The 25,220-nt window shown below is 52.1% G+C and overlaps 1 protein-coding gene across 1 annotated transcript; it reads right to left on the reverse strand.

Annotated features, from left to right (window-relative positions):
• Positions 1–24,007: 24,007 nt before the first annotated feature.
• Positions 24,008–24,991, reverse strand: LOC136000728 (olfactory receptor 6E1-like). Its single transcript, XM_065654681.1, has one exon. It carries the CDS (start codon positions 24,989–24,991, stop codon positions 24,008–24,010), a length of 984 nt encoding a protein of 327 aa, XP_065510753.1.
• Positions 24,992–25,220: the final 229 nt, after the last annotated feature.

Here is a 25,220-nt window from a genome sequence, read left to right on the forward strand (position 1 = left end):
GAATAACAGGGAGTTCCTTATTCCTGATGATGATGATGATGACGATGAACTAAAGTTTTTTAACTTCATTCCCAACAGTCGTTCTTGCTTCTCAAAACAGCTGCTATTTCTCAGTAGCTAACGTCTTGCATGGAGTTCTTTTTAAGAGCTTTTCCTCTCACTTCTACCATTTTTATCATTTAGAAAGTATTTCTTAGAACAGAATTGCCCTGAAATGACCCCTTTCATACTTTTCCCCCTTTTTTTCTGGTGTGAGTGGAGCTGACACAGGGCAGATTACTTCTTTTTTAGGCAAAGAAGGCCAAGGAACAAATCTCAGGTCAGTGCAAAGGCAGAAGGCAATCCAGAATGTTTATGTGGTGTGCACTGACACACACCGTCACCTGCATTTCCAGTCTCTGAAGTTCCAATGGTGCAGCAGAGACTGGAGTTCTGAGCTCCCTTCATCTGCCCTGTGTGACACATATAAGATGAAACTACCCCAGCCAAAGAGTTGGTTTTGATTCTCTTCACAGCCTGAAGCCCCACATGGGTCAGGAGACAAGCCAGGATACCCAACGAGGACTCACATGCTCTGCACTTAAAGTTCAGGTGTTCCCAGGAATCTCAGGAGACAAGTCGTGCCGATTCCTGGGTGCAAGGAGCTCGTCAAGAGCCCCGTCTCCATTTCTGTAACGATGGCTTTGCTGCCTGGCTGGTGTGCAGACTCTGTACATGGATGCTGACACCTGTTGAGCAACCTGCTCTGAAAGGATCAACAAGGTGGGCATGAGGACAGCAGAACAGAAGAACTTGGGTGGGGGCAAATGAAAAGGGATGCACAAGATGTGGTCAGGGCTGTTTGGGGGCACTTGTAAAGCAGCCCTGCACCTCATGTGAATTATTCCTGTGGTCAGAGAGAACCTGAGAGCTGTCCCTAAATTGAAAACATGAAGGGAATGAAAGGACAGCATCATTCAGGCTGGATGGGACCTCGGGAGGTGTCTTGACCAACCTCCTGCTCAATGCAGGGTCAGACCAGATTACTCAGGGCTTTCTCCAAACACATCTTGGCCACTTTCTGGGACAGAGTGGATGTGCACCCCTGGGAAACAGCTTCCAGGGCTTGACTGTCCTCAGGATTGGAAAGTTTCTCCCTTTCTATAGCAGCCTTCCAAGCCTGACCTTCCAGATTATTTTTTACCCGTCTACTTACACACTGACACAAACCATAATATCCTACCTTGGACACAAGAATATTGTGGGGGATGATGCTGAATGCCTTGCTGACTTCCAGGTAACAGACCACCACTGCTCTCCCCACGTCCAGCAACCCTGTCCTTTCCTCACAGAAAGCAAAGAGGATGGACAGGCACAACCTGCCCTGGGTAAACCCTGTCACCTTCAGACACCCAGAATTGGGGTCCCAGTGAACATGTTCTGGGGCACAGCCCTTAGTTCCCCCGCTCACCCATTGGCCACTTTTGAAAAGTGCACACACTGTGTGAGAGCTGCCAGTGGTCAGGGAGTCCCCCCAGTCTCCATGAGCTTTCCAAGAAGGTGGAGAGTGGCCTCACTGTGACATGGTCCTGCTGTCTCAGCTCCTGGGATGCTGCCCCTCCTGTCCCATAGACTGGAAAGGATTGTGTTGGTTCCAGTGACCCCTGGCTTGATCCCCATCCACTGCTGGTTGTTCTGCCTCCAGCCACAGAGGCCTGGGAGAGCTTGCTGGTGAAGATGGAGGACCAGAGACACAGAGAATATCACTTCTCTCCCTTATTAAATTAATCAGTACCCACACGGTGTCTTTGTTTCTCCTTTAACTGTTCCTGCAGTAGTAACAGCTCATTAGGGTGCCCTTGAATTGACTTACAGGTCTAGACTGAGTTTTGCTCTGGCCTGTTGCTGTGCTTGGAGGCTGCTGTCCTTGCAGACCAGATGAACTAACTTCTGCCACCCTGCCTTGGCAGTTTATTCCATCCGTGTCACAGCTCTGTCTGCAACGCTGACAGCTCCAGCTCACCCAGTCAGGTCCCTGGCTGAGGACGTTGCCTCACATCTGGGCTGAACCACCCCAGCTGTGGCACCAGGAAACCTGTGAGTCGCCCCATGGAAACCTGGTACCAAGTGTCCAAGATCCCATGTGTTCAAATGCTTTGCTTCAGAGCACAGACATGACATGGCCAGAAGATTGCTGAATGTCTCTCTAGATCTAGGAGTATAAACCCAGTATATAATCCCTAAATTCATTCCGGTGAACATATTCCTCCCCCAGTTTGCAAAAATTAGATCCTTTGCTGTAACCTTTCTGGTGTCCTGTCTAATAATGGGACAAGAAAAGCTGATTCTCATACCAATTTATTTTCTAATAGGAAGAATACAATGCTGTCAAGAAGTGTCTCTGCAGAGGAGAGAGAATACATCAGTGAGTACTTCAGGCTGTTTGAAAGGATGTGCCCCTGGAGCCCGAGGGACAGCTGGAGGGAGCCCAGAGGGGACAGAGAAAGGGACATCATGGGCTGCTCCTGTGCTGCTGAGCTGGGCTGGGCTCCTGGGACATGGCAAGCGGCAGCGCTGCAGAGAGACAGCTCTGCCCAGGAGCAGCTCCTCTGCAAAGCGCAGCAGGGCTGAGGGCTCTGCCTGCAGCACCGAGGGGAGACGAGCCAGGGAGAGACAGGGAAACACAGTCTGGGGTGGGAGGATGCTGAGAGATCACTGTGGGAGAAATCTTCGCAGATATGATGCCTGTGGCTGTAGGGCATTGCATCTGCAGATCATGGTAGGATCTCAGAAAGCTGTCACATTGCAGAGCCTGCAAGAGACGTAAGTAAAACTCTCAGAGATTCTCTGATGCAAAGGAAGAGGACGTGCTGCAGAGGAGGGATTTCCTTCTGCACCGTCAGAGTGACAGGACATGAATGCTGTGTTCTGCCAAGGATGGCTGTGGGGTGTAAATGTAAATGTGCAGGCAGGGGTGCCAGGGCTGTCCTGCAGAGTAGGGTCCCTGCACCCCAGGGCTGTGCCGGGGCAGGGACTCTGCCGCCTGCCAGGGTCAGCACTCAGCCTGCCCGGGGAGATCCCAACAACACTGAGGGGAGAAGCTGTGGGGGGAAGGAGCGACCCCCGGCAGGGCAGCGTCCTTCTGCTGCTGGCTTCTCCGTCGGTCAGGGCTGCTCTTCCAATAGGAGGTTTCTAGGAGAAGATCTATACAGGTATTACTACAAAGATAAGGAGTTTTCCCAAGTCTGTCCTTTCAGTTTCCTATTCCAAGACTTGGGGAGTGGGGGGATGGAGGACAGGATAAATGAAAAAGGAGCTCTCCAGTTTTAACAAGTCACTGAGACTCCTGAACTGCAAGTCTGAGTGATCAGCTGATCTGCCAGAGGCCTTGTAACATCCCTTCAGCCACCCCTCTGCCCATGGACAGCAGCAGCATCACCTTGGCTGGACACATCTGACTTAGTCTGACCCGTCCTTTTTTGCAGCCTGCAAACCTCTGCTCTCAGCAGTCCTGGTGGCTTTTCAGGGTAACATGGCAGTGTGATCAGCCTCCATCTCAGAAAGGTGCCAGCCCAGGGCAGCTGGAGCAAGACAGAGGGACAGAGCAGCTGCCCTCACTCTGCACTGACCCACTGGCATCCTCTGGTCTCGCAGGACTCGCTCTGTTCTCCCTGAGTGCAACAGAAATGCTGAGGGTTTCTGACACATGAGAACACTCCCCAGGGGGGTTGCAGGATTGGATTAGATGATCTTTCAAGGTCCCTTCCAATCCCTAACATTCTGGGATGCTGTGATTCTCTGAAGCTGTAAAAAAACCTTTCAAATTTCATTTTACCATCCTGTTTCATTCTCTGTCACTGTGCAGATGCTGACAGGCCCTTCTGCACCAGTAGCAGTTTCAGATGACAACTTTGAACCCCAGGTCCGTCCCCTGCCCCCCGTTCCATGACCCCTGCTGCAGAGCAGGGCTGACTCCTGGGCAGCCAGCGGGCACAGGCCCTGCTCCTCACGGCACCTCCAGCCAGCACCACCCAGGGCTCAGCCACGGACCCGAAGGAAGGTCTGGAAAAGGACAAGGGGTGTGGAGCAGGGGAGGGTGTGTGAGAAATGGATTTGATTTTGCTCAGAGAAGTGTCCCCTATCTTTTCATTTTCTTTTCGCGTATGACAGTGTCCACGCCCAGATACAGCAAATGTCCAAGAGCAGCTCCATCACCCAGTTCCTCCTCCTGGCGTTCACAGACACACGGGAGCTGCAGCTCTTGCACTTCTGGCTCTTCCTGGGCATCTACCTGGCTGCCTTCCTGGGCAACGGCCTCATCATCACCACCATAGCCTGTGACCAGCACCTCCACACCCCCATGTACTTCTTCCTGCTCAACCTCGCCCTCCTCGACCTGGGCTCCATCTCCATCACTGTGCCCAAATCCATGGCCAACTCTCTGTGGGATACCAGGGTCATTTCCTTTGCAGGTTGTGCTGCCCAGGTCTTCTTTGTATGTTTCTTGTTTGGTGCAGAGTATTCTCTTCTCACCATCATGTCCTATGACCGCTACGTTGCCATCTGCAAACCCCTGCACTACGGGACCCTCCTGGGCAGCAGAGCTTGTGTCCACGTGGCAGCAGCTGCCTGGGCCACTGGGTTTCTCAGTGCTCTGCTGCACACGGCCAATACATTTTCACTGCCACTGTGCAAGGGCAATGCCCTGGACCAGTTCTTCTGTGAAATCCCCCAGATCCTCAAGCTCTCCTGCTCAGATGCCTCCCTCAGGGAATCTGGGCTTGTTGTTGTTGGTGTCTGTTTGTTCTTTTTGTTTTTCGTGTTCATCGTGGTGTCCTATGTGCAGATCTTGAGGGCTGTGCTGAGGATACCCTCTGAGCAGGGACGGCACAAAGCCTTTGCCACATGCCTCCCTCACCTGGCCGTGGTCTCCCTGTTCCTCAGCACTGCCATGTTTGCCTACCTGAAGCCCCCCTCCATCTCCTCCCCATCCCTGGACCTGGTGGTGTCTGTTCTGTACTCGGTGGTGCCTCTAGCAGTGAACCCCCTCATCTACAGCATGAGGAACCAGGAGCTCAAGGATGCCCTGTGGAAACTCATATCTCTGTGTTTTCTGAAGCAATAAACTGCTTCTCTCCTTCTACATAGTAGTTTTAATGTAACTAGTTACAGGTCCAGCCTCTCACTTTTATTTTCTGTTTTTATTGAAGTTGGTTTTTATTGTGATAACATTGTCATTCCCTTTCTAAATCTCTGTCTGCTTTTCTTTTTTAACCACTGGCTGTGTAAATGAGGAGCCGTGCTCTCCTTTTCTCTTAAACAAAATAAAGCATCCTGTAGTGACTTGTTTTTCACTATATCCTTCCTGCAAGGCCTGTTTGGAGCTGCAGGAACAGTTCCTGTGTGCATGGGAGGAGGGGAAAAGAGTCCAGCCTGGCAGCCCTGCCAGGGAGCACCAGCGCTTGGCCTTCCAGAGCTGTTCTCGTTCCACTCCCACACTCTCCTTCTCATCCCTTGTGTTGGTGCAAGGCCTGAGTGCTCTGGCAGCCTGGTCACCGTCCTGCTGTGTGTCAGTCCTGTGAGCGCAGGCAGGGACAGGCAATGGGCACTGCTGTGACAGAGCTGGCCTCACAACAGCCTTTCCAGAAAGAAACGTGATCTCCTATGGGCAGGGCCTGAAGGTTTAGCTCTTCTTCCAAGCTTCTCTGTAGAACATGCTGAATTGACATGCAGATGCAAACAGCAGTGTCCAGCTGCACAGTGTGTGTGTGCAGGGCTGGGCACACAGCAGTGTCCTCTCACAGCCAGGCCTCCTGCCAGAGACCTGCAGGACCAGCAGAGCAGGGGCTGGGCTGTGCCCCTGTGCACTGGACACCCCGTGGAAGCTGCCCCAGGGCATCGTCATGGACTGGCCCCTCACAACCTCCATTTCCAGCACTGGGCTGTCACACCAGCTTGGAGAATTTGTTCCTGAATGGGTAGGTCAGAAGTCCATGTTTGCATTGTACAGATGAGATGTGAGCACGCACATCATGTACATGAGGTGAGATGAAACCGAGTGAGCACAAACACCATCAGCTATTCCTGGGAGTTCCATGAAGGCCTGTGGGACAGACAGTGTCCCAAGATCACTTCACACTGGGAGTAACAGCTCATGGGAAACCACCCACTGGGATCTTCTTCCTTGAACTGTCATCCCCCTGTTCATTCCTCATGACGTCAGACATCTCAGATGAGTGCAGAGCAGGGTGACACACCACAGGGCTGAGGTGTCTCACATCCCTTTGAGTGGCAACAGGAGGCCAGAGAGACACTGTGACTCCTGCCTCTGTGAGTAAAAGGGACAGACTCTGTCTCTGAACATCTCTGGGTGCATAAGCAGTCCTGAGACCAGCTCAGACATGGATGCCTGATGGAACCCTGGCATTTCTGTGTGTGACTCCGGGAACAAACCCCACTGGCCCAGTGAGATTCATCTCAGCTCCCTTGGACAGGCTCATTGCAAGTGCTCCTGTCTGCTATGTCACCCTTGCCCATGATTCTGGATTGTGCTTTCAAAAGTGACAGCAGAAACACGGGAGTTCTGAGGTCCTGGGGAACGGAAGATGTCAAACCCATCTTCAAGAAGGGCAGGAAGGAGAATTTGAAGAATTACAGGCTGTAATTCCGTCCCTGGGAAGGGAATAGGCCGCATCTTCCTGCACCAATCTCCAGGCACCTAAAGGACAAGGAAGGGATTGCTGAACCAAAATGAGCAGAAAACCCAGTGAGTCCCAAGAAATGCTCTGAACCCATTCCAGAGCTTTAGACCCCCGGGAAAGAGCTCAGTGACAGTGCAGCCCATGCAGTTGCATCTGTGTCCCTCACTGAGCAGCACAACCAGTGTGGAGTCACCCCATGGTCCTGCAGCCAACCTGCTCTGTAGAGCATCAGTGCCAGGTTGGGGCCCTGTGGGGAGCACAGGGAAGGGGCCAGGAGCACCAGACCAGATCAGAGGAGGGATGGGGGGAGATCAGACAGGAGCTGACCGGGGCTGGAAATTGCCTTGGAGAGAAAAATGCTGGTGTTCAGCTGCCCCAAGATTATACCCAGAGTTCAGGGTGCAGGGCCAGGAGTCCTTGCTGTCCTGGTGCTTCACCAGGCCCTGGAAGTAGCTGGAGAAGGATCGGTGTCCCCCACTTGCCATCTTTTAGTGCATCATCCCTCGTGAAGGGTGGCATGGAAAGCAAGTCTGGGACTCTGTTTCAGGATTTGCACCGAAGAAAGTATTCGCCCAGAAGCCACATCATTTTGCTCTGGTACTTCAGTCCTGGTGCTCATCACATGTCCTTAAGACAAACTTATGCACCCCTCTTGTCAACCTTACCCCAAAAGTCACCCCTAGACAAGGCTCCTGAGCTGGGGCCGAGCTGGAGAACTGGGGTCCAGCTGTGACCAGAGGAAGGACAAGGCCTGTCCTGGGTCCTCTAAAGGGCCAGCAGCCTCTGATCTCCACCAGAAAAGGCAGCATGCAGGAAACTGTAGACCATCCCCATGCCCATTGGAGGCCCTTAGGAAGAGTTCCTCTCTCCAAATATCCAGCCCAGCTTGTTGCTGCATGAACAACCAGGAGAAACTGCCCCAGGACCCTCATTCCAGACCCCATCTCCTCCACCCCATACAGGCAGTGCTCTCCCCCTTGTCACTGAGGTGGTTCCAGGGACCCAAGAGACACCTGTGGGGAGGAGATGTTGGGTAGGGACATGGTGTCCTTCAGTGCTCCTCATGGTACCTCCTGCTGGGCTTTGTGCCGCTGGTCACAACCCTCTGAGCCTGGCTGTTCAGTCAGTTCTCAGTGGTGCTAAACAGGAATATGCCCATGAGCACGTTGGGCTGCACTAGGAGGAGCGTGGCCACCCAGCCAAGGGCAGTTATTGTCCATCTTGACTCCGCACTGGTGTGGTCACATCTGGAGCGGGGTGTCCCAGTGGGAGGTTCCCCATTCTGGAGGAACGGGGAGGAGCTGTCGTGTGGCCAGAGACAGTCTGGGTCATGTGTGGAGATGTTGAGAGACCCAAACTTCTTTAGCCTGGTGAAGTGGAGGCTGAGGAAACGTGCTGTTTTTACTGAGATTGAGTTAATTTTCTTCATGCATTTTGAATCTCTCTCCTTCATAGCTACTACAGTCTTTTGTTTAAATTTGCTATGAGAATAATAACACTGTTTCTTCCCTGGGATAGATTTAATTTTTTCTTTTAGCAGCTTTACAGTGTTTCCCATTTGGTATGAAAGGAATGTCAGAACTCACTGATATCTTGGCTGTTGCCAGGGAAACCAAGGGCTTCTTTGGCCATCCAGCAGCAGATGCATATTGGCAGGAGGGGACACAGGCATGACAGCACCTGGATTGACATGCAGGCTGATCAATGAAATATTCCCTATGATTAGCATCATGCTCAGTCTGAAGCTGGAGCCAGCTTTTAGGGCTTGTTACATCCGTTACTTTGGGTTTTCCAGCTGGTTTGGTTAGTTCTATTCAGAAGTTTCATTCTGTCAGGAGTTGGATGTCAGTTCGGTCGTTTGCCATTCTGCCATTCTGCAGTTGGCCCTTGGGCCTTTCTGCCTGTTGCCTTTTTGCTCTCTCTTGCTGGGATGGGCTGTTCAGGACCAAGGTGCTCCCTTCTGCAGGACTGGCTGTTCCGTGTGACTGGAGTTACATGAGGGATTGCACTGAGTATATTTTCTTAATTTAATTTATCTATTTCCGTTTAATTTACCTTGACTATTGTCAGTGAAACCAAGGACTTCTCTGGAGTCCAGCTGCAGGTGCAAATTGGTAGGAGGGGGCACAGACAGGACAGCACCTTGATTGACATCCAGGTCAATCAATGAGCTATTCTCTACCGTTAACATCATGCTCAGTATAGAGCTGGAGATGCCTTTGCCAGCTAGTTGATTTTGGTTTTCCGACTACTTTGGTTAGCTCTGTTGGGAAGTTCCATTCTATTGGGAGTTCAGTGTTAGTTCAGTTTTATGATGTTTTGCTGTTTTTCAGTTGGCCCTTGGGCCTGTCTGCCTTTCGCACTTTTACTTTCTCTTGCTCGTATCAGCTGTTCAGGACCAGGGTGCTCCCTTCTCTTGGGCTGTCTGTTTGGCACAGCTGGAGTTACATGGGGAATTGTGCTGAGCATCATATATTTTACTTTATGTATATTTTAGTGTAAGTATATTATCAGTAGTAGTGTATTATTTTTATTATTTTTATTGTCTTATTTTTTTTTCTAAACCCACAAGTTTCTCCCTTCCCTTTCAGTTCTCTCCCTTATCCCACTTGGGGACTGGGAGCAGGATGTGAGCAGCTCTCATGGTCTTAGTTGGTGGCTGTGGTAAAACCATGACAAGAAAGAGTACTAGTAGCTTCAGAAATCTTGAAAATCACTTTCCAAGATGATGGCACTTTTTTGGGTTTGTTGGGTTTTTTTTTTTGGTAGAGGGAAACAGCATGAGAAAGGAAAACCATCAGAAACTGCAGCTCTGGAGGTCCAGAGTGGACCTCAGGGTAAAGAAATGTCATTCTGAGCGCAGCGCTGTGGTCATTCAGAAGGACTCTGGATCAGCCATGGCTTTGTGTTTCAAGGAACAGCTGGTGGGGATGGAGAGACAGCAGCACAGGTGGGAACACATCGGGGTGAGAACAAGCTGGGGAAGCGCATGGGGTGTCTGCAGCCTGTGGGGAAACAGCCACAGGCCTGGGACAGTGTAGGATGGACCGTGGTGGAGATGGCCAAGGGCGCTGGCAAGGCTGGATGTCCCTGAAAGCCCCGAGGTCTTTGTCCCCTTGGCTATGGCTGATGTCCCTGACAGCGAGGCCGAAGAGGAGACACATGGTTGTCATGGCAATGGCACCCCATTGCCTCCTTGCACCCCCCAGGGAGTGTCACACCATTGTCCTGCACTGGGCACCATCCCCACATCCCCAGGAAGAGCCCTGAGACACACGTGAGGGACAGGATCTCCCTTCCCAGGGGCAGGGGGTCAAGGCTTGGCCATTCTCCTTCATCAAACAAATCAAGGGTTTTCTCAGCATCAGAGCTGCTGCACTTTGCCTTTGCCTGATGCAATCACTGCCTCCAATTATCTGCTCTAACGAGTCCCTGGGGAGGCTTTGTCAGTAACAGCCCTCAGTGGGGCCCATTAATGCTTCAAGGTACTTTGGAGTTTGCTTCTGACTTGGACTTCTTGAGGAGATTCTTCAGTCTGTCCTTGGTATCTGAGGTTCATGGACTCAGCACCAAATACGCCATGGGGCTCATTAAAATACAAAAAGCCCTAACGAGCCATGTCTTTTCCTGTCATTTTCTTCCAGTCTGCAAGACTTGTACAACTATTTGGAGAGGTTTTGGTGGGTTACTTCGTGATGAAGATTTCAAAGAAGATTTCATAAGGGAGGGTTTTTTCTTTCAGTGGTACTTTCTATCGTTCTTGATTTCATAGAAGTGACAGCAGAATTCTACACTGGGCATTGATCCAGAGGGTCACCTGAAGACACCTGGACAGGCAGGAGAAGCTGTCCCTTAAGGTCGGACACTGTATGGACACCCTTGCTCCTCATGCCTCCCCCCAAAGTCTGCCAGGTCCCTCCTTGGCCACCTGGGACTTCCATCACTTTTCCTCACATCAGACTTCTCCACTGAGCTCTGCAGGTGGATGGTGCAGCTCCTGCACACCAGCTCCCACCTGCTCTCCTTAGAGACCTGGCTGCACTCAGGCACAGAAAGGTTTCTCTTCAATGCCAACAAACAAACACAATAGAATTTAATAGAGTAAAAAACTTTCCACAACTGTCTAAGCTGCATCTGGTGAAGTCCACCATCCACAAGGGACATCCACACAAGAACTGTTTTAGACAGAGTTAGGAAAGGATAGATATAAACACAAATGATGTGTTGACTGCCATGTTCATTAGAGCTCTGAAGAATGGGGCAAGTTTGTAACTCCCTGAAGCTCCAAGCAGAAACCAAACAGTTGAGAGGCAACTGAATGACCAAAGAGGAAGCGGAGGAGAAAACCTGAGAGTGCTGGGAAGGGTGTGTGTCCAGACAGTCTGCTGAAAAGTTTTCCTTTGACATGGACCTTGAATCAGGAGAGCTGGAAACTCCTGACTGACAAGGGAGATGAAATAATAGAGTGTTGGTAATAGAAGTACAGGGGAAGACCAATATTCTCCTCCCCTTAGTACGCTTCCCGGTAATTCACTTTTTGACATTTTTTTTTATATGTAAAAAAGTAATACGTAAAAGGCTTATCCGTGTAGCTGAAGACGTGTGTCTTATATCCATTTCTATTTCTGGAAAACACTTCCCTTTTTGAGTGTAGGGGAAAGGGACCTGTGGGTCCTGGTGGACAGCAGGATGACCATGAGCCAGCACTGTGCCCTTGTGGCCAAGAAGGCCAATGGCATCCTGGGGTGTATTAGAAGGGGGGTGGTTAGTAGGTCGAGAGAGGTTCTCCTTCCCCTCTGCTCTGCCCTGGTGAGACCTCATCTGGAATATTGTGTGCAGTTCTGGGCCCCTCAGTTCCAGAAGGATAGGGAACTGCTGGAGGGAGTCCAGCGCAGGGCCACGAAGATGATGAAGGGAGTGGAGCATCTCCCTTATGAGGAAAGGCTGAGGGAGCTGGGTCTCTTTAGCTTGGAGAAGAGGAGACTGAGGGGTGACCTCATCAATGTTTATAAATATATAAAGGGTGGGTGTCACAAGGATGGAGCCAGGCTCTTCTCGGTGACAACCAACAGTAAGACAAGGGGTAATGGGTTCAAGCTGGAACACAAGAGGTTCCACTTAAATCTGAGAAGAAACTTCTTCTCAGTGAGGGTGACAGAACACTGGAACAGGCTGCCCAGGGAGGTTGTGGATTCTCCTTCTCTGGAGACATTCAAAACCCGCCTGGACGCCTTCCTGTGTAACCTCACCTGGGTGTTCCTGCTCTGGCAGGGGGATTGGACTAGATGATCTTTCAAGGTCCCTTCCAATCCCTAACATTCTGTGATTCTGTGATTCTGTGATTCTGTGAAAAGAAAACCTCTCAAAGACTTTAAAAAAAAAAAGTATGTTGACATCTTTCTTTGCTTTGGATCTTTGTCTTCAGTTCTTATTTTAATTTTCATTGACATCAGCTGACATCTGATGGGCCTACAGGCATTAAGCAAAGATCATTTTGTGTCTTGCATAGCACCCCATGCCCTCTAAAACTTCCCTGCCCAGGACTCCTCACACTTTGCCCAGAGCGAGTCACACTGAGCTGTTGTCTGGTTCACTGGTTGAGATGTTGGTTTAGATGGTCACCTACAGCACAGCTGGATTCATGGCCCATAATCGTCTGCTCTGACCAGTTAGAAACAGAGCCTAACATCACAATGGGATCATATGAGAAGTGAGGTTGAAGGGCCCTCAGGAGTCTGCAGTCCAACCTGTCACAAAGGGGGTCAGACCAAGGTGTTCAAGCCCTGATTCAATCAGAGTTTGAAAACGTCCAAGGACAGAGGCTGCTCAGCCTCTCTGGGTGACCCAGGGCAGCACTTGGCTGAGCTCCTGGGGCAGGGGTGTCAAACTCATTTTCACTGGGACCACATCAGCCTCACAGTTGCCTTCAAAGGGCCAACTGTAATTTTAAGACTGTACAAATGTAGGAATAGTTGTATATGTACAGTCCTAAAATTACATTCGTCCCTTTCAAGGCAACCGTGAGGCAGATGTGGCCCCCGGTGAAAGTGAATTTGGCACCCCTGTTCTAGGGAAAAACTTTTCCTTTTGTCTTGGCTGAACCTCACCTCTTTCACCTTCCACCTGTTGTTTTTTGTCCTTCTGCAATGCACTACAGTGAAGAGCCTGGCTCTGCATTCTCCATCACCTCCTCGCTGGCACTGGCAGGCTGTGATGAGGTCCCCGTCAGCCTTCCCTTCTCTGGCACGGACAAGCCCGGCTCCCTCAGCCTCTCCCCACGGGCAAAGTGCTCCAGTCCCTGGCTGTCCCCAGGGCCCTTTGCTCAACCCGCTCCAGCTTGCCAATATCTTTCCTGAATTGGGATCTGAGATCTGGATGGAGTATTCCAGAGAATCCCTTCCCTCCACCTCCTGGCCGTGCTCCTGGTGGCACAGCCCAGGGTGCTCCTGGCCTCCCGTGCACCAGGGCACACGCTGCCTCCTGCCCAGCTCCCTGCCCACCCAGACCTTTCCCACAGAGCTACTCGCAGCCAGGCAGCCCCAGCCTGTGCCATTGCCAGGGTGAGTCCCTGCAGGGGCAGACGCTGCTGTTTGTCCTGCTGGGGCTTCCTGAGGTTCCTGCCAAGACGTGCTCTCCTCCTTGAAGCCCTTCATTGAGCACAGAGGCCTGGGTGGGTGTTCCAGTAAAGAGCCAGACACAGAAGGCATTGAGTCCCTCAACCCCAGCATCACTCTCTGCTGTTATTAAATTCCCCTCCCCACCCAGTAACAGCCCCGCATTTCCCTTGTTCTGCCTTGGTCTCCGATGCAGTGGTCTGTTTTCTTGCAGCCACCAACTCCAGGTGAGCTTTGCCCTTCCCAAAGTCATCCCTGCACAGCAAAGGCGATGCACATAGACTCCTTGTCTGCCCTTGTCCTTGCTGTCACCCCTGGCAGCTGCTTTGTGGCCCCTGTCTGCACCCTGTGCTGTGACAGCTCAGCCCTGCTGCCCCACGCATGGTCCCACAGCCCCACGGTGCAGGCACAGCACAGGACAGGGGGCATTTGGGGTGGGGAACAGTCTCCCGGTGTGATGCCCACATGGTCCTTGGTGCTTTCTCACCCCATGGCCTTCCTGCGTGGCAGCCTCTCCAAGCTCCTGGAGAGGCCGTGCCAGCTGTGGGGTTCACAGACAGCCCCGCTCCAGGGTGTGCCAGGGTCTGGGCCAGGAGAGAGGCTGGGCAGGGCTGGCCGTTCCCTGAGACGGGCCCTGAGCCCAGCAGGAGGATGGAGATGGCCTCACAGGGAACCTCACCCGGCAACCTGGGCTGAGCGGCCAGTGCTGGAAATGGCCCATGAGAGGTGGCCGGTGGCTGGGGGGTGACGGAGGCCCTGGGCCACCTTCCTGGTCTGTCTATGCCACCAAGGACACAGAGCAGCCTCCTCTCTCCCGCACCTGCAGGACATTGATCCCTCCCACAAGCCCTGGCTCTGCACCACAACCCCTGGTGTGAGTCTTCACCCTGTGTGGTCATGCAGCACGAGATATAGGCTGATGTTTTTCTCTCCCAGGTCCTTTCCAGCCCAGCCCAGCTCCCTCGAGTCTCTCCCACCTCCCCTGCCCTCTCTCCACCTTCAGTGCCCTCTCCCCAGCAAAGCCCAGTCGGGGCTGGTCCCACACCAGTGCCCACTGCAGGTGCTCTGGGCAGTCACCCCACAGCCTCTGCCCCTCTGAAGGGCACAGCAGCTCCTGGGGGTCAGAAAGCGGTCAGCCCCGGAGGTGGGTGGACACACATGGCAAAAGGAAATGGAGGCACCTGTGTCCTTTGCTCTCCTTTCCAGGATATCCTGAGAGGTCCTCAGCCCCTCCATGCCATCCCATCTCCCAGACCAGCACAAAAGCCCTGGCCCTTGAGGTCCTCCTTGGACAGTGCCCCATGCCCAGAGGAACCAAATGTCCAACAGCAGCTGCATCACCCAGTTCCTCCTCCTGGCGTTCACAGACACACGGGAGCTGCAGCTCTTGCACTTCTGGCTCTTCCTGGGCATCTACCTGGCTGCCCTCCTGGGCAACGGCCTCATCATCACCACCATAGCCTGTGACCAGCACCTCCACACCCCCATGTACTTCTTCCTCCTCAGCCTCTCCCTCCTCGACCTGGGCTCCATCTCCACCATTGTCCCCAAGACCACGGCCAATTCCCTCTGGGACACCAGGGCCATCTCCTATGCGGGATGTGCTGCCCAGGTCTTTCTCTTTGCGATTTCAGCAGAGTGTGCCCTTTTCACCATCATGTCCTACGACCGCTACGTTGCCATCTGCAAACCCCTGCACTATGGGACCCTCCTGGGCAGCAGAGCTTGTGTCCACATGGCAGCAGCTGCCTGGGTCAGTGGGTTTCTCAATGTTCTGCTGTACATGGCCAATGTATTTTCCATACCTCTCTGCAAGGGCAATGCTGTGGACCAGTTCTTCTGAGAAATCCCCCAGATTCTCAAGCTCTCCTGCTTCTCTTACTTCAGGGAAGCTGGGCTTCTCAGTCGTCGAGATCAGCTGATCGGGACCAGCTCGGCCGGAGCCGTTCAGAGCGATCTCGAGGTAAGGAGAAGCGTGGGGGTGGGTTTCGGTTTCGGGACCCGGCAGCCCTTGCGAGAGCGGCTGACGTGGCGTGGGCGTTACCACGGTGACGGCGGGAGATTTAAAAGCGGGTGAAACTCGCAACTAGCACTCAGTCGTCGAGATCAGCTGATCGGGACCAGCTCGGCCGGAGCCGTTCAGAGCGATCTCGAGGTAAGGAGAAGCGTGGGGGTGGGTTTCGGTTTCGGGACCCGGCAGCCCTTGCGAGAGCGGCTGACGTGGCGTGGGCGTTACCACGGTGACGGCGGGAGATTTAAAAGCGGGTGAAACTCGCAACTAGCACTCAGTCGTCGAGATCAGCTGATCGGGACCAGCTCGGCCGGAGCCGTTCAGAGCGATCTCGAGGTAAGGAGAAGCGTGGGGGTGGGTTTCGGTTTCGGGACCCGGCAGCCCTTGCGAGAGCGGCTGACGTGGCGTGGGCGTTACCACGGGGACGGCGATCACACCCCCGCCCCTCGCCTTGAAAAAGCCTCAGGGAGGGCAGCGACACGTCGCTGCCCACCAGGCGCTGGGACAGGCAACCAGCTTGTGACGCGGTGAGTATCACCCACACTGTGCTGCAGCGGCAGGTGGAGCAGCTCGTGCAGTAGGGCGCAGAGACTATCACTCCTCGCTTGTTAGACCTTCTTACCTACTGCCAGTGTCCCTGACTGTTGCCAAATATGGTCTCCTCCAGGAAGAGAGCTTGCTTAAAGAAGACTGTGTCGACTCAGACGGAGCTACTGCCTCGAACCGTGGCTGTCCAGGTGTCCGGCTGCAGGGAGTGCCAGAGCCTGCTGCTGCCGGGGGAGGGAGATGAGCATTCAGCCTGTGTGAGGTGTGAGCAGGTGCAAGATCTGCTCGTCATGGTTGCAAAGCTTAAGGAGGAGATTGAGACACTGAGGTCCATCAGGGAGTGTGAAAGGGAGATCGACTGGTGGAGTAACTCCCTGGGTGCCAGGCAGAAAGGCCCCAAGGAGGAACCCCCCAAAAGGTGATGGACCCCCTGCCCTGTCGGGCAGAGAGGGAGGATTTGAGAGAGCCCCTGCCCTGTCACTGTCGGGCAGAAGTAGGGGGCCAAACAGCTGAGGAGGGTTGGAAGCGAGTTCCAGTTAGGTGTCGCGGGCAACCCCCCTCCCTACCTGCTTTGCTTCCCCAGGTGCCCCTCCGGAATAGGTTTGAGGCCCTGGATATTGAAGAAGATGTAGGTGGGGATGTGGTGCAAGGGCCACCTACGAAGTCACATAGGAAGAGGCGATCGACTCCACGCCTCAAGACTGCTTCCGATAAAAAAGAAAGAAGGGTAATTGTGGTAGGCAATTCCCTTCTGAGAGGGACAGAGGGCCCGATATGCAGAGCTGACCCTCAGCATCGGGAAGTTTGTAGCCTACCTGGAGCTCGGATCAGGGACATCGCCAGGGCGCTCCCCAAACTGGTGCGCCCAATGGACTATTACCCCCTACTGATCTTTCAGACAGATGGGGAGGAAGCGGCATCCCGTAGTCTGAGGGGAATGAAGAGAGACTTCAAGGCCTTGGAACAAATGGTGAAAGAGTCTGGGGCTCAAGTTATCTTCTCTTCCCTCCTTCCATTTTCAGATGATGATGTGGGACGGAATAGAAAAATTGAGTCCGTAAATGATTGGCTTCGGGACTGGTGCTACAGGCAGGGCTTTGGGTTCTTTGATAACGGCTGGTTTTATAAGACACCAGTCCGGTCAGTGATATGTGGGAAAGGTTTATCCCACAGGGGTAAAAAGATGCTGGGACAGGAATTAGCAGGGCTCATTTGCAGGGCTTTAAACTAGATTTGAAGGGGGATGGGGTTGTAGCTGGGCTTGCATCAGTGGGGCAGCACACTGGAATCAATAAAGACCAGGAGGCCCCCCAGGCCCCTAGGGTGAAATCGGTGTACTCGGCTCGCTCCCTGAAATGCCTGTACACCAATGCGCGCAGCATGGGGAATAAGCAGGAGGAGTTAGAAACCTGCGTTCGGTCAGGAGATTATGATCTGGTGGCAATTACAGAGACATGGTGGGACAGCTCACATGACTAGAATGTGGTCATGGATGGCTATGCCCTTTTCAGGAAAGACAGGCCAGCCAGGCGAGGTGGTGGAGTTGCTCTTTATGTGAGAGAGCAACTGCAATGTATAGAGTACTGTCCAGGTGCAGTTGAGGAGCGAGTTGAGAGTCTGTGGGTGAGAATTAAGGGGCAGGCTGGCAGGGGTGACACTGTTGTGGGAGTCTATTACAGGCCACCAGATCAGGGTGAGGAAGTTGATGAGGCCTTCTATGGGCAGCTGAGCGTGGCCTCACAGTCACAGGCTCTGGTTGTTATGGGGGATTTTAACTACCCTGATGTTTGCTGGAAGGACTACTCAGCCAGTCAGCCTCAGTCTAGGAGGTTCCTCCAGTGCATTGACGATAACTTTCTGATGCAAATGGTGGAGGAGCCGACTAGAAGAGGTGCGCTGCTGGATCTCGTCCTCGCTAACAAGGAGGGTCTGGTCGAAGCAGTAAAGGTGGGGGGCTGCCTTGGTTGCAGTGACCATGAGATGGTGGAGTTCAGAATCTCCTGTGGTGGGAGCAGAATACCGAGCAGAATTGCAACCCTGGACTTCAGCAGGGCCGACTTTGGCCTTTTCAAACAGTTGCTGGAGGAAATCCCGTGGGCAAGGCTGCTTGAAGGTAAAGGCGCCCAAGATAGTTGGTTAACATTCAGGGACTGCTTCTACCAAGCTCAAGATCAGTGCATCCCGACGCGCAGGAAGTCAAGGAAGGGAGCCAGGAGACCTGCATGGTTAAACAGGGAACTGCTGGGCAAACTCAAGTGGAAGAGGAGGGTTTACAAATCATGGAAGGAGGGGCTGGCCACTTGGGAAGAATATAAGGCTGTTGTCAGAGGATGTAGGGAGGCAACTAGGAAAGCTAAGGCCTCCTTAGAGTTAAACCTGGCGAGAGGGGTCAAGGACAACAGGAAGAGGTTCTTCAAATACATGGCAGATAAAACTAACACCAGAGGCAATGTAGGCCCACTGATGAACGGGGTGGGTGCCCTGGTGACAGAAGATACAGAGAAGGCAGAATTACTGAATGCCTTCTTTGTCTCTGTCTACTCTGCCGGAGGCTGTCCTGAGGAGCCCCGTACCCCTGAGGCCCCAGAGGAAGGCAGGGCAATGGAGGAGTTTGCCTCAGTTGATGAGGACTGGGTTAGGGAGCAATTAAGCAATCTGGACATCCATAAATCCATGGGTCCAGATGGGATGCACCCGCGGGTGCTGAGGGAGCTGGCTGAAGTCATTGCTGGACCGCTCTCCATCATCTTTGCCAAGTCTTGGGAAACGGGAGAGGTGCCTGAGGACTGGAGGAAAGCAAATGTCACTCCGGTCTTCAAAAAGGGCAAGAAGGAGGACCCGGGCAACTATAGACCGGTCAGCCTCACCTCTATCCCTGGGAAAGTGATGGAACACCTTATCCTTGGTGCCATCTTAAGACATATCAAGGATAAGAGGGTCATCAGGGACAGTCAACATGGCTTCACCAAGGGGAAGTCGTGTTTGACCAACCTCATAGCCTTTTATGAAGACGTAACAAGGTGGATTGACGATGGCAGAGCAGTGGATGTGGTCTACCTTGACTTCACCAAAGCATTTGACACCGTCTCCCACAGCATCCTCACGGCAAAACTGAGGAAGTGTGGACTGGATGATCGGGTAGTGAGGTGGACTGCAAACTGGCTGAAGGAGAGAAGCCAGAGAGTTGTGATCAATGGGGCGGAGTCTGGTTGGAGGCCTGTATCTAGTGGAGTGCCTCAAGGGTCAGTACTGGGACCAGTATTATTCAATATATTCATCAACGACTTGGATGAGGGAATTGAGTGTACTATCAGCAAGTTTGCTGATGACACCAAGCTGGGAGGAGTGGCTGACACGCCAGAAGGCTGTGCTGCCATCCAGCGAGATCTGGACAGGCTAGAGAGTTGGGCGGGGAAAAATTTAATGAAATATAACAAGGGGAAATGTAGAGTCTTGCATCTGGGCAGGAACAACCCCAGGTTCCAGTACAGGTTGGGGAATGACCTATTAGAGAGCAGTGTAGGGGAAAGAGACCTGGGGGTCCTGGTGGACAGCAGGATGACCATGAGCCAGCACTGTGCCCTTGTGGCCAAGAAGGCCAATGGCATCCTGGGGTGTATTAGAAGGGGGGTGGTTAGTAGGTCCAGAGAGGTTCTCCTTCCCCTCTACTCTGCCCTGGTGAGACCTCATCTGGAATATTGTGTCCAGTTCTGGGCCCCTCAGTTCAAGAAGGACAGGGAACTGCTGGAGAGAGTCCAGCGCAGGGCCACAAAGATGATTAAGGGAGTGGAGCATCTCCCTTATGAGGAAAGGCTGAGGGAGCTGGGTCTCTTTAGCTTGGAGAAGAGGAGACTGAGGGGTGACCTCATAAATGTTTATAAATATATAAAGGGTGGGTGTCACGAGGATGGAGCTAGGCTCTTCTCAGTGACAACCAACAGTAAGACAAGGGGTAATGGGTTCAAGCTGGAACACAAGAGGTTCCACTTAAATGTGAGAAGAAACTTCTTCTCAGTGAGGGTGACAGAACACTGGAACAGGCTGCCCAGGGGGGTTGTGGATTCTCCTTCTCTGGAGACATTCAAAACCCGCCTGGACGCCTTCCTGTGTAACCTCACCTAAGTTTTCCTGCTCTGGCAGGGGGATTGGACTAGATGATCTTTTGAGGTCCCTTCCAATCCCTAACATTCTGTGATTCTGTGATTCTTGTGGTTACTGTCTGTTTAGGATTTGGGTGTTTTGTGTTCATCGTGGTGTCCTATGTGCAGATCTTGAGGGTCGTGCTGAGGATCCCCTCTGAGCAGGGACGGCACAAAGCCTTTGCCACGTGTGTCCCTCACCTGGCCGTGGTCTCCCTGTTCCTCAGCACTGGCATGTTTGCCCACCTGAAGCCCCCCTCCATCTCCTCCCCATCCCTGGACCTGGTGGTGTCTGTTCTGTACTCAGTGGTGCCTCCAGCAGTGAACCCCCTCATCTACAGCATGAGGAACCAGGAGCTGAAAGTGGCACTGAAGAAGGTGATTCAATCATTTTTCTGTCAGCAGCGATAAGTTACCCATGTCTCTTCAGAAGTGATTTCCAATTCATCTCAGGAACCTCCTTTGTGTTGACCATTTTATCTGTGACAGCCATGTTTGTCAAGGAATTTCTTCATCCGTGGCACTTCTCCAGAGCCATGAAGCCAGCCTCTCAGACTCAGAGGCCTGTTTACCTGTTTCTGGGACCACGACATCCTGTGTTGGATCTCTGTAATACAGGGTGTTTCAAAAAGATGGACCCATTTTGAAATCACTGTATCTCTGAAATTGGGTCCATCTTTTTGAAACACCCCGTAAAAGGGGATTTTCTCACTTGCTAGATTTGGAGCTTGGGCTTTTCTTCCAAAGCTGTGGTCAGCCTGAATAAATTTCCCCCACAAGGCCATGCTGCTGTGCTTGGGTTTTTCATGGGCTCAGGGGAGGACACGGGGCAACATGTTACGTCATGGTGCTGGTTTGAGTGTTCATCCGTGGGTGCCCAGTGTTCCTGGAGATGGTGAAGGACCTTCAGTGATCTGCCTTGGACTGTCTCGCTGTGGTTTTCAGGCACCACAGCCTGCTCCCAGTGCTCTGTGCTTCAACAGGGGAATAAATGACGCACAGAAACCTATTTCTGCATTCCCCAGCTCAGGGCAGGCTGCTCTGTCACTGCGGTAGCAGGAGCAGCCTGAAGAGCTCCTGGGCCAGGAGTCTTGTGCTGGTGAGAGGGGCTGGCACAGGAGGGCTGCCAGCAATGGGTGTAAAGGATCTCTTGAAAACAAGAGCAGGGGAGAAAGCGGGACTGGCCTTGCTTCCATCATGCCATGGCTGGCTGATAAGGAGGCTGATCCTTCACGCGGTCCCAATCCATCCATCCATCTCAGTACTCTATCTGGGTGAGCTGCCCCACCATGTTTCTCATCCCAATGAGATCATAGAATCATTTAGGTTGGAAGAGACCCTCAAGATCATCGACTCCAGCCAGTAACCCAACTCTGGCACTAAACCATGTCCCTAAGAACTTCATCTATATGTCCTTTAAAAACCTCCAGGGATGATGACTCAACCACTCCTTGGGCAGCCTGTTCCAATGCCTCCCAAACTCTTCCACGAAGAAATTTTTTCATAATATCCAAAATGAATCTTCCCGGGTACCACTTCAGGCTCTTTCTTCTCCTTCTACCACTTGCCACATGGGAGAACAGACCAACACCCTCCATGCGACAACCTCCTTTCAGGTAGTTGTAGACAGCGATAAGGTCTCCCCTCAGCCTTCTTTTCTCCAGGCTAAACAGCCCCAGCTCCCTCAACCGCGCTCCATCTGACTTGTTCTCCAGACCCCACCCCAGCTTTGTTGCCCTTCTCTGAACTCCCTCCAGCACCTCAAGGTCTTTCTTGGAGGGAGGGGCCCAAAACTCAACACAGGATTTGAGGTGCGGCCTCACCAGTGCCAAGAACAGAGGGATGATCACTTGCCTGGTCCTGCTGGCCACACTATTCTTGATGTATGCTGGGAAGCTGGTGGCCTTCTTGGCCGCCTGGGCATACGCTGGCTCATGTTCAGTCATGGTCCATCAACATCCCCAGGTCCTTTTCTGTTTGGCAGATTTCCAGCCACTCTTCCCTGAGCCTGTAGTGTTGCATGGAGTTATTGTGACCCAACTGCAGGACCCAGCACTCGGCATGAGATTGAACAAGTCCAAGTGCTGGATTGTTCACCTGGGATAGAGTAACACTGAGTGCAAGTGTAGATTGGGAGAGAGTGGCTGGAGAGCAGCCCTGCAGAAAGGGATCTGGTGTGATGGTTGGCCACAGGGTCAACAGGAGCCAACACTGTCCCCCAGCAGCCAAGACGGTAAACCGCATCCTGGGGTGCATCAAACACAGCATGGCCATGTGGTCAAAAGAGGTGACTATGCTGCTGTATTCAGCATTGGTGCGGCCTCACCCTGAGTGCTGTGTGCAGTTCTGGGCCCCACATATTATTACAACAAGGATGTGAAGGTCCTGAATGCATCCAGAGGAGAGCAACAAACCTGGTGAAAGGGTTGGAAGGATTGTCCTCTGAGGAGCTGCTGAGGACTTTGGGCTTCTCTAGTTTGGAGAAAAGGAGGCTGAGGGGTGACCTCATTGCTCTCTACAGCTTCCTGAGGAGGGGACATGGACAGGGAGGTGCTGAGATCTTCTCCCTGGTGTCCAGCGATAGGACATGTGGGAATGGTTCAAAGCTTGGCCAGGGGAGGTTTAGACTGGATATTAGGAAACATCTCTTTATCAAGGCTGGTCAAACACTGGAACAGGCTTCCTCGAGAGGTGGCCAATGCCCCAAGACTGTCAGTGTTTAAGAGGCCTTTGGACAATGCCCTTGATAACATGATTTATTTTTTGGTCAGCCCTGAATGTGTCAGGTATTTGAACTAGATGATCGTTGTAGGTCCCTTCCAACTGAACTCTTCTAGTCTAGCCCAGTCTATTTTATGTATATACCTGTTCAGGGTGGATTCTTCCAGCAGCGGGGCTCAAACACTCAGTCTGCTCAGTAGCCTCCCCAGGACACCGGCCTTGCCAGTTGCAGACACCAGGACACATGAGCCCCCAGGGCCGCAGCCCCATTCCAGGTACTGGTACAGACAACCCCAGTCACACACATGCGCACACACTTATGTCCAGTCACTCTGGTCTCTCAGTTGCTGGCACCAATGACATACAGGCTGTCTGACCCCCTGGTCCTGCTCCAGTTGCTACACTCACACCCCCACGCTCACACGTTCGCGCAGAGAAGAGATTTGCTCACATAGCAAAGACTTAGAAGTTAAGTTTAATGAGAAGACAGGACAGACTGCACTGGTTGGGGTCCTTCCCCAAACTTCCCATGGTAAGTCCTGTGTAATCCAAAGATGCTCTTCCCCTGCATCCCACCATGTGTCCTGCACCCCTAGGCAACAATCCTGTTAGTCTAAATGGTGATCCAAAGAGCCGCTCTCAGTGGCTCCTCTTGATGGGCTTCACACCTGGACAATGAGGCTGAGGGCTCTCCCAGGGTAGCCTTGGGACAAGATGTTCATTCCCCAGAGCCTGTAATTTGGGTTCCCACTTGCCAATGAGCCTCTGTGCTCTTCTTGGTTTTGGAGATGGGCTCCTGATGAGCCGGTGGCTCCCCAGTGATGGCACTGGGAGCAGCCTGGGCAGGGTATTAACTGGCTTGCTCATCCTGCCATTGTTAGTGCCTTCTTTGTGTGTGCAGAGGAGCTTTTTATCACTTAACACAATGCAACGAGATAGGACAAGAGGAAACGGCCTCAAGTTGCACCAGGGGAGGTTCAGAATGGATATTAGGAAAAAATTCTTCCTGGAAAGGGTTTTTGGGCATTGGAACAGGCTGCCCAGGGCAGTGGGGAAGTCACCACCCCTGAAGGTGTTTAAAAGGTGATTAGACAAGGTTCTTAGGGACATGGTTCAGTGCTAGAATTGGGTTATGGTTGGATTCGATGAACCTGAGGGTCTCTTCCAACTGAAAGGGTTCTATGATTCTATCAATCTCCTGAGGTATCTCTGTCTGGAGGTTACGTACATATGCATTGGTATTGTTTAACATATGATAGCAGATCACTGGAATTGCTGTCCAGAAATGCCTCATGATTAGGGGAAAAGCTGTGCTCTTGTACGGGCAACAGCTTCATTCAGGGCCAGTATCACAGTCTTGTTTCTGAGACTGTAGATGAATGGATTTAAGAAGGGGTACAGAACAGTGTTCAGCAACGCTACAAATCTGCTGTTCTCCAAGGAAACACCTACTGAAGGACACATGTAGAGAGTAATGCAGCTCCCATATCCAATTGCCAAGGTGGTGAGATGGGAAGAACATGTAGAAAAAGCTTTTTTCCTCCCAGAGGCTGTTGGAAGATGTAGAATACAGAAAAGGATGCACAGGTAAAATGCCAGAGTTAAACATAAGGAACCCAGAATGACAAATGATATGAAAACAGAGTCTATTTTCCAAAGCAGGCTGGTGTCAGAGCAGGACAGTTTGAATAAGGGGGAGTTGTCACAGAAAAAGTGGTGGATCTCATTTGAGCCACAGAAAGTCAGCTGGGAGAGGATGACCAGGCGGTAACTGAAGAGTGTGAAGCCTGTGACCCAAGTAGCAACAACCAGGTGGATGCAGAGCTGAGGCTTCATGATGGCAGCATAATGCAAAGGCTGGCAGATGGCAACATAGCGGTCAAAGGACATGACAACAAGTAGAACAAACTCTGTACAGCCCAGGGCAAAATAGAAATAGGATTGGGCAAAGCAGCTGCTTAGTGAGATTGTTCTCCTCCCAGAACCCAGGATCACAACCAACTTGATGCTTGTGGAGGATGTAAACCAGATTTCCAGGAAGGCCAGATTGCCAATGAAAAAGTACATGGGGGTTTGAAGGCGGTGATCTGCATACACGAGGAAAATGATGGTGGCGTTCCCCATCACTGTTGTCAGGTATATGAGCAGAAAGACCAGAGAGAGTACAAGCTGCAGTCTTTGATCGAGCCCTGAGAAACCCTCTAGGATGAACTCAGTAACTGCAGTTCCATTTTCTGGTCCCACGTTGAATTTCGGTTTGTCATGCCGAGACAGGAACATGGCAAAAAACAAGTGTGATAATTCCACAGTCTGGGTGAAAGGCTCCCCAAAACTCTCTGCTTCTTTCCTTTCTTGCAGTCTTCCTATAGTACACAGATAGAGGACTTCAAGCACTTCTCATACCCTGGTATTTCTGCATCAAATTTCATTTTGTCTTCTTTCTACCTTTTTCAAAGACTCATAAAGAATGCTTCCTTCATAACAGAGGATTTTAAAGTCTATTAGCTAT

This window comes from Caloenas nicobarica, chromosome 34, assembly GCF_036013445.1.
Source record: "Caloenas nicobarica isolate bCalNic1 chromosome 34, bCalNic1.hap1, whole genome shotgun sequence".
In the NCBI taxonomy this organism is placed as follows: Eukaryota; Metazoa; Chordata; class Aves; order Columbiformes; family Columbidae; genus Caloenas; species Caloenas nicobarica.

Excerpts from the sequence above, each read along its gene's own strand:
- LOC136000728 (XM_065654681.1), bottom strand. The coding sequence starts at position 24,991 with ATGTTCCTGTCTCGGCATGACAAACCGAAATTCAACGTGGGACCAGAA.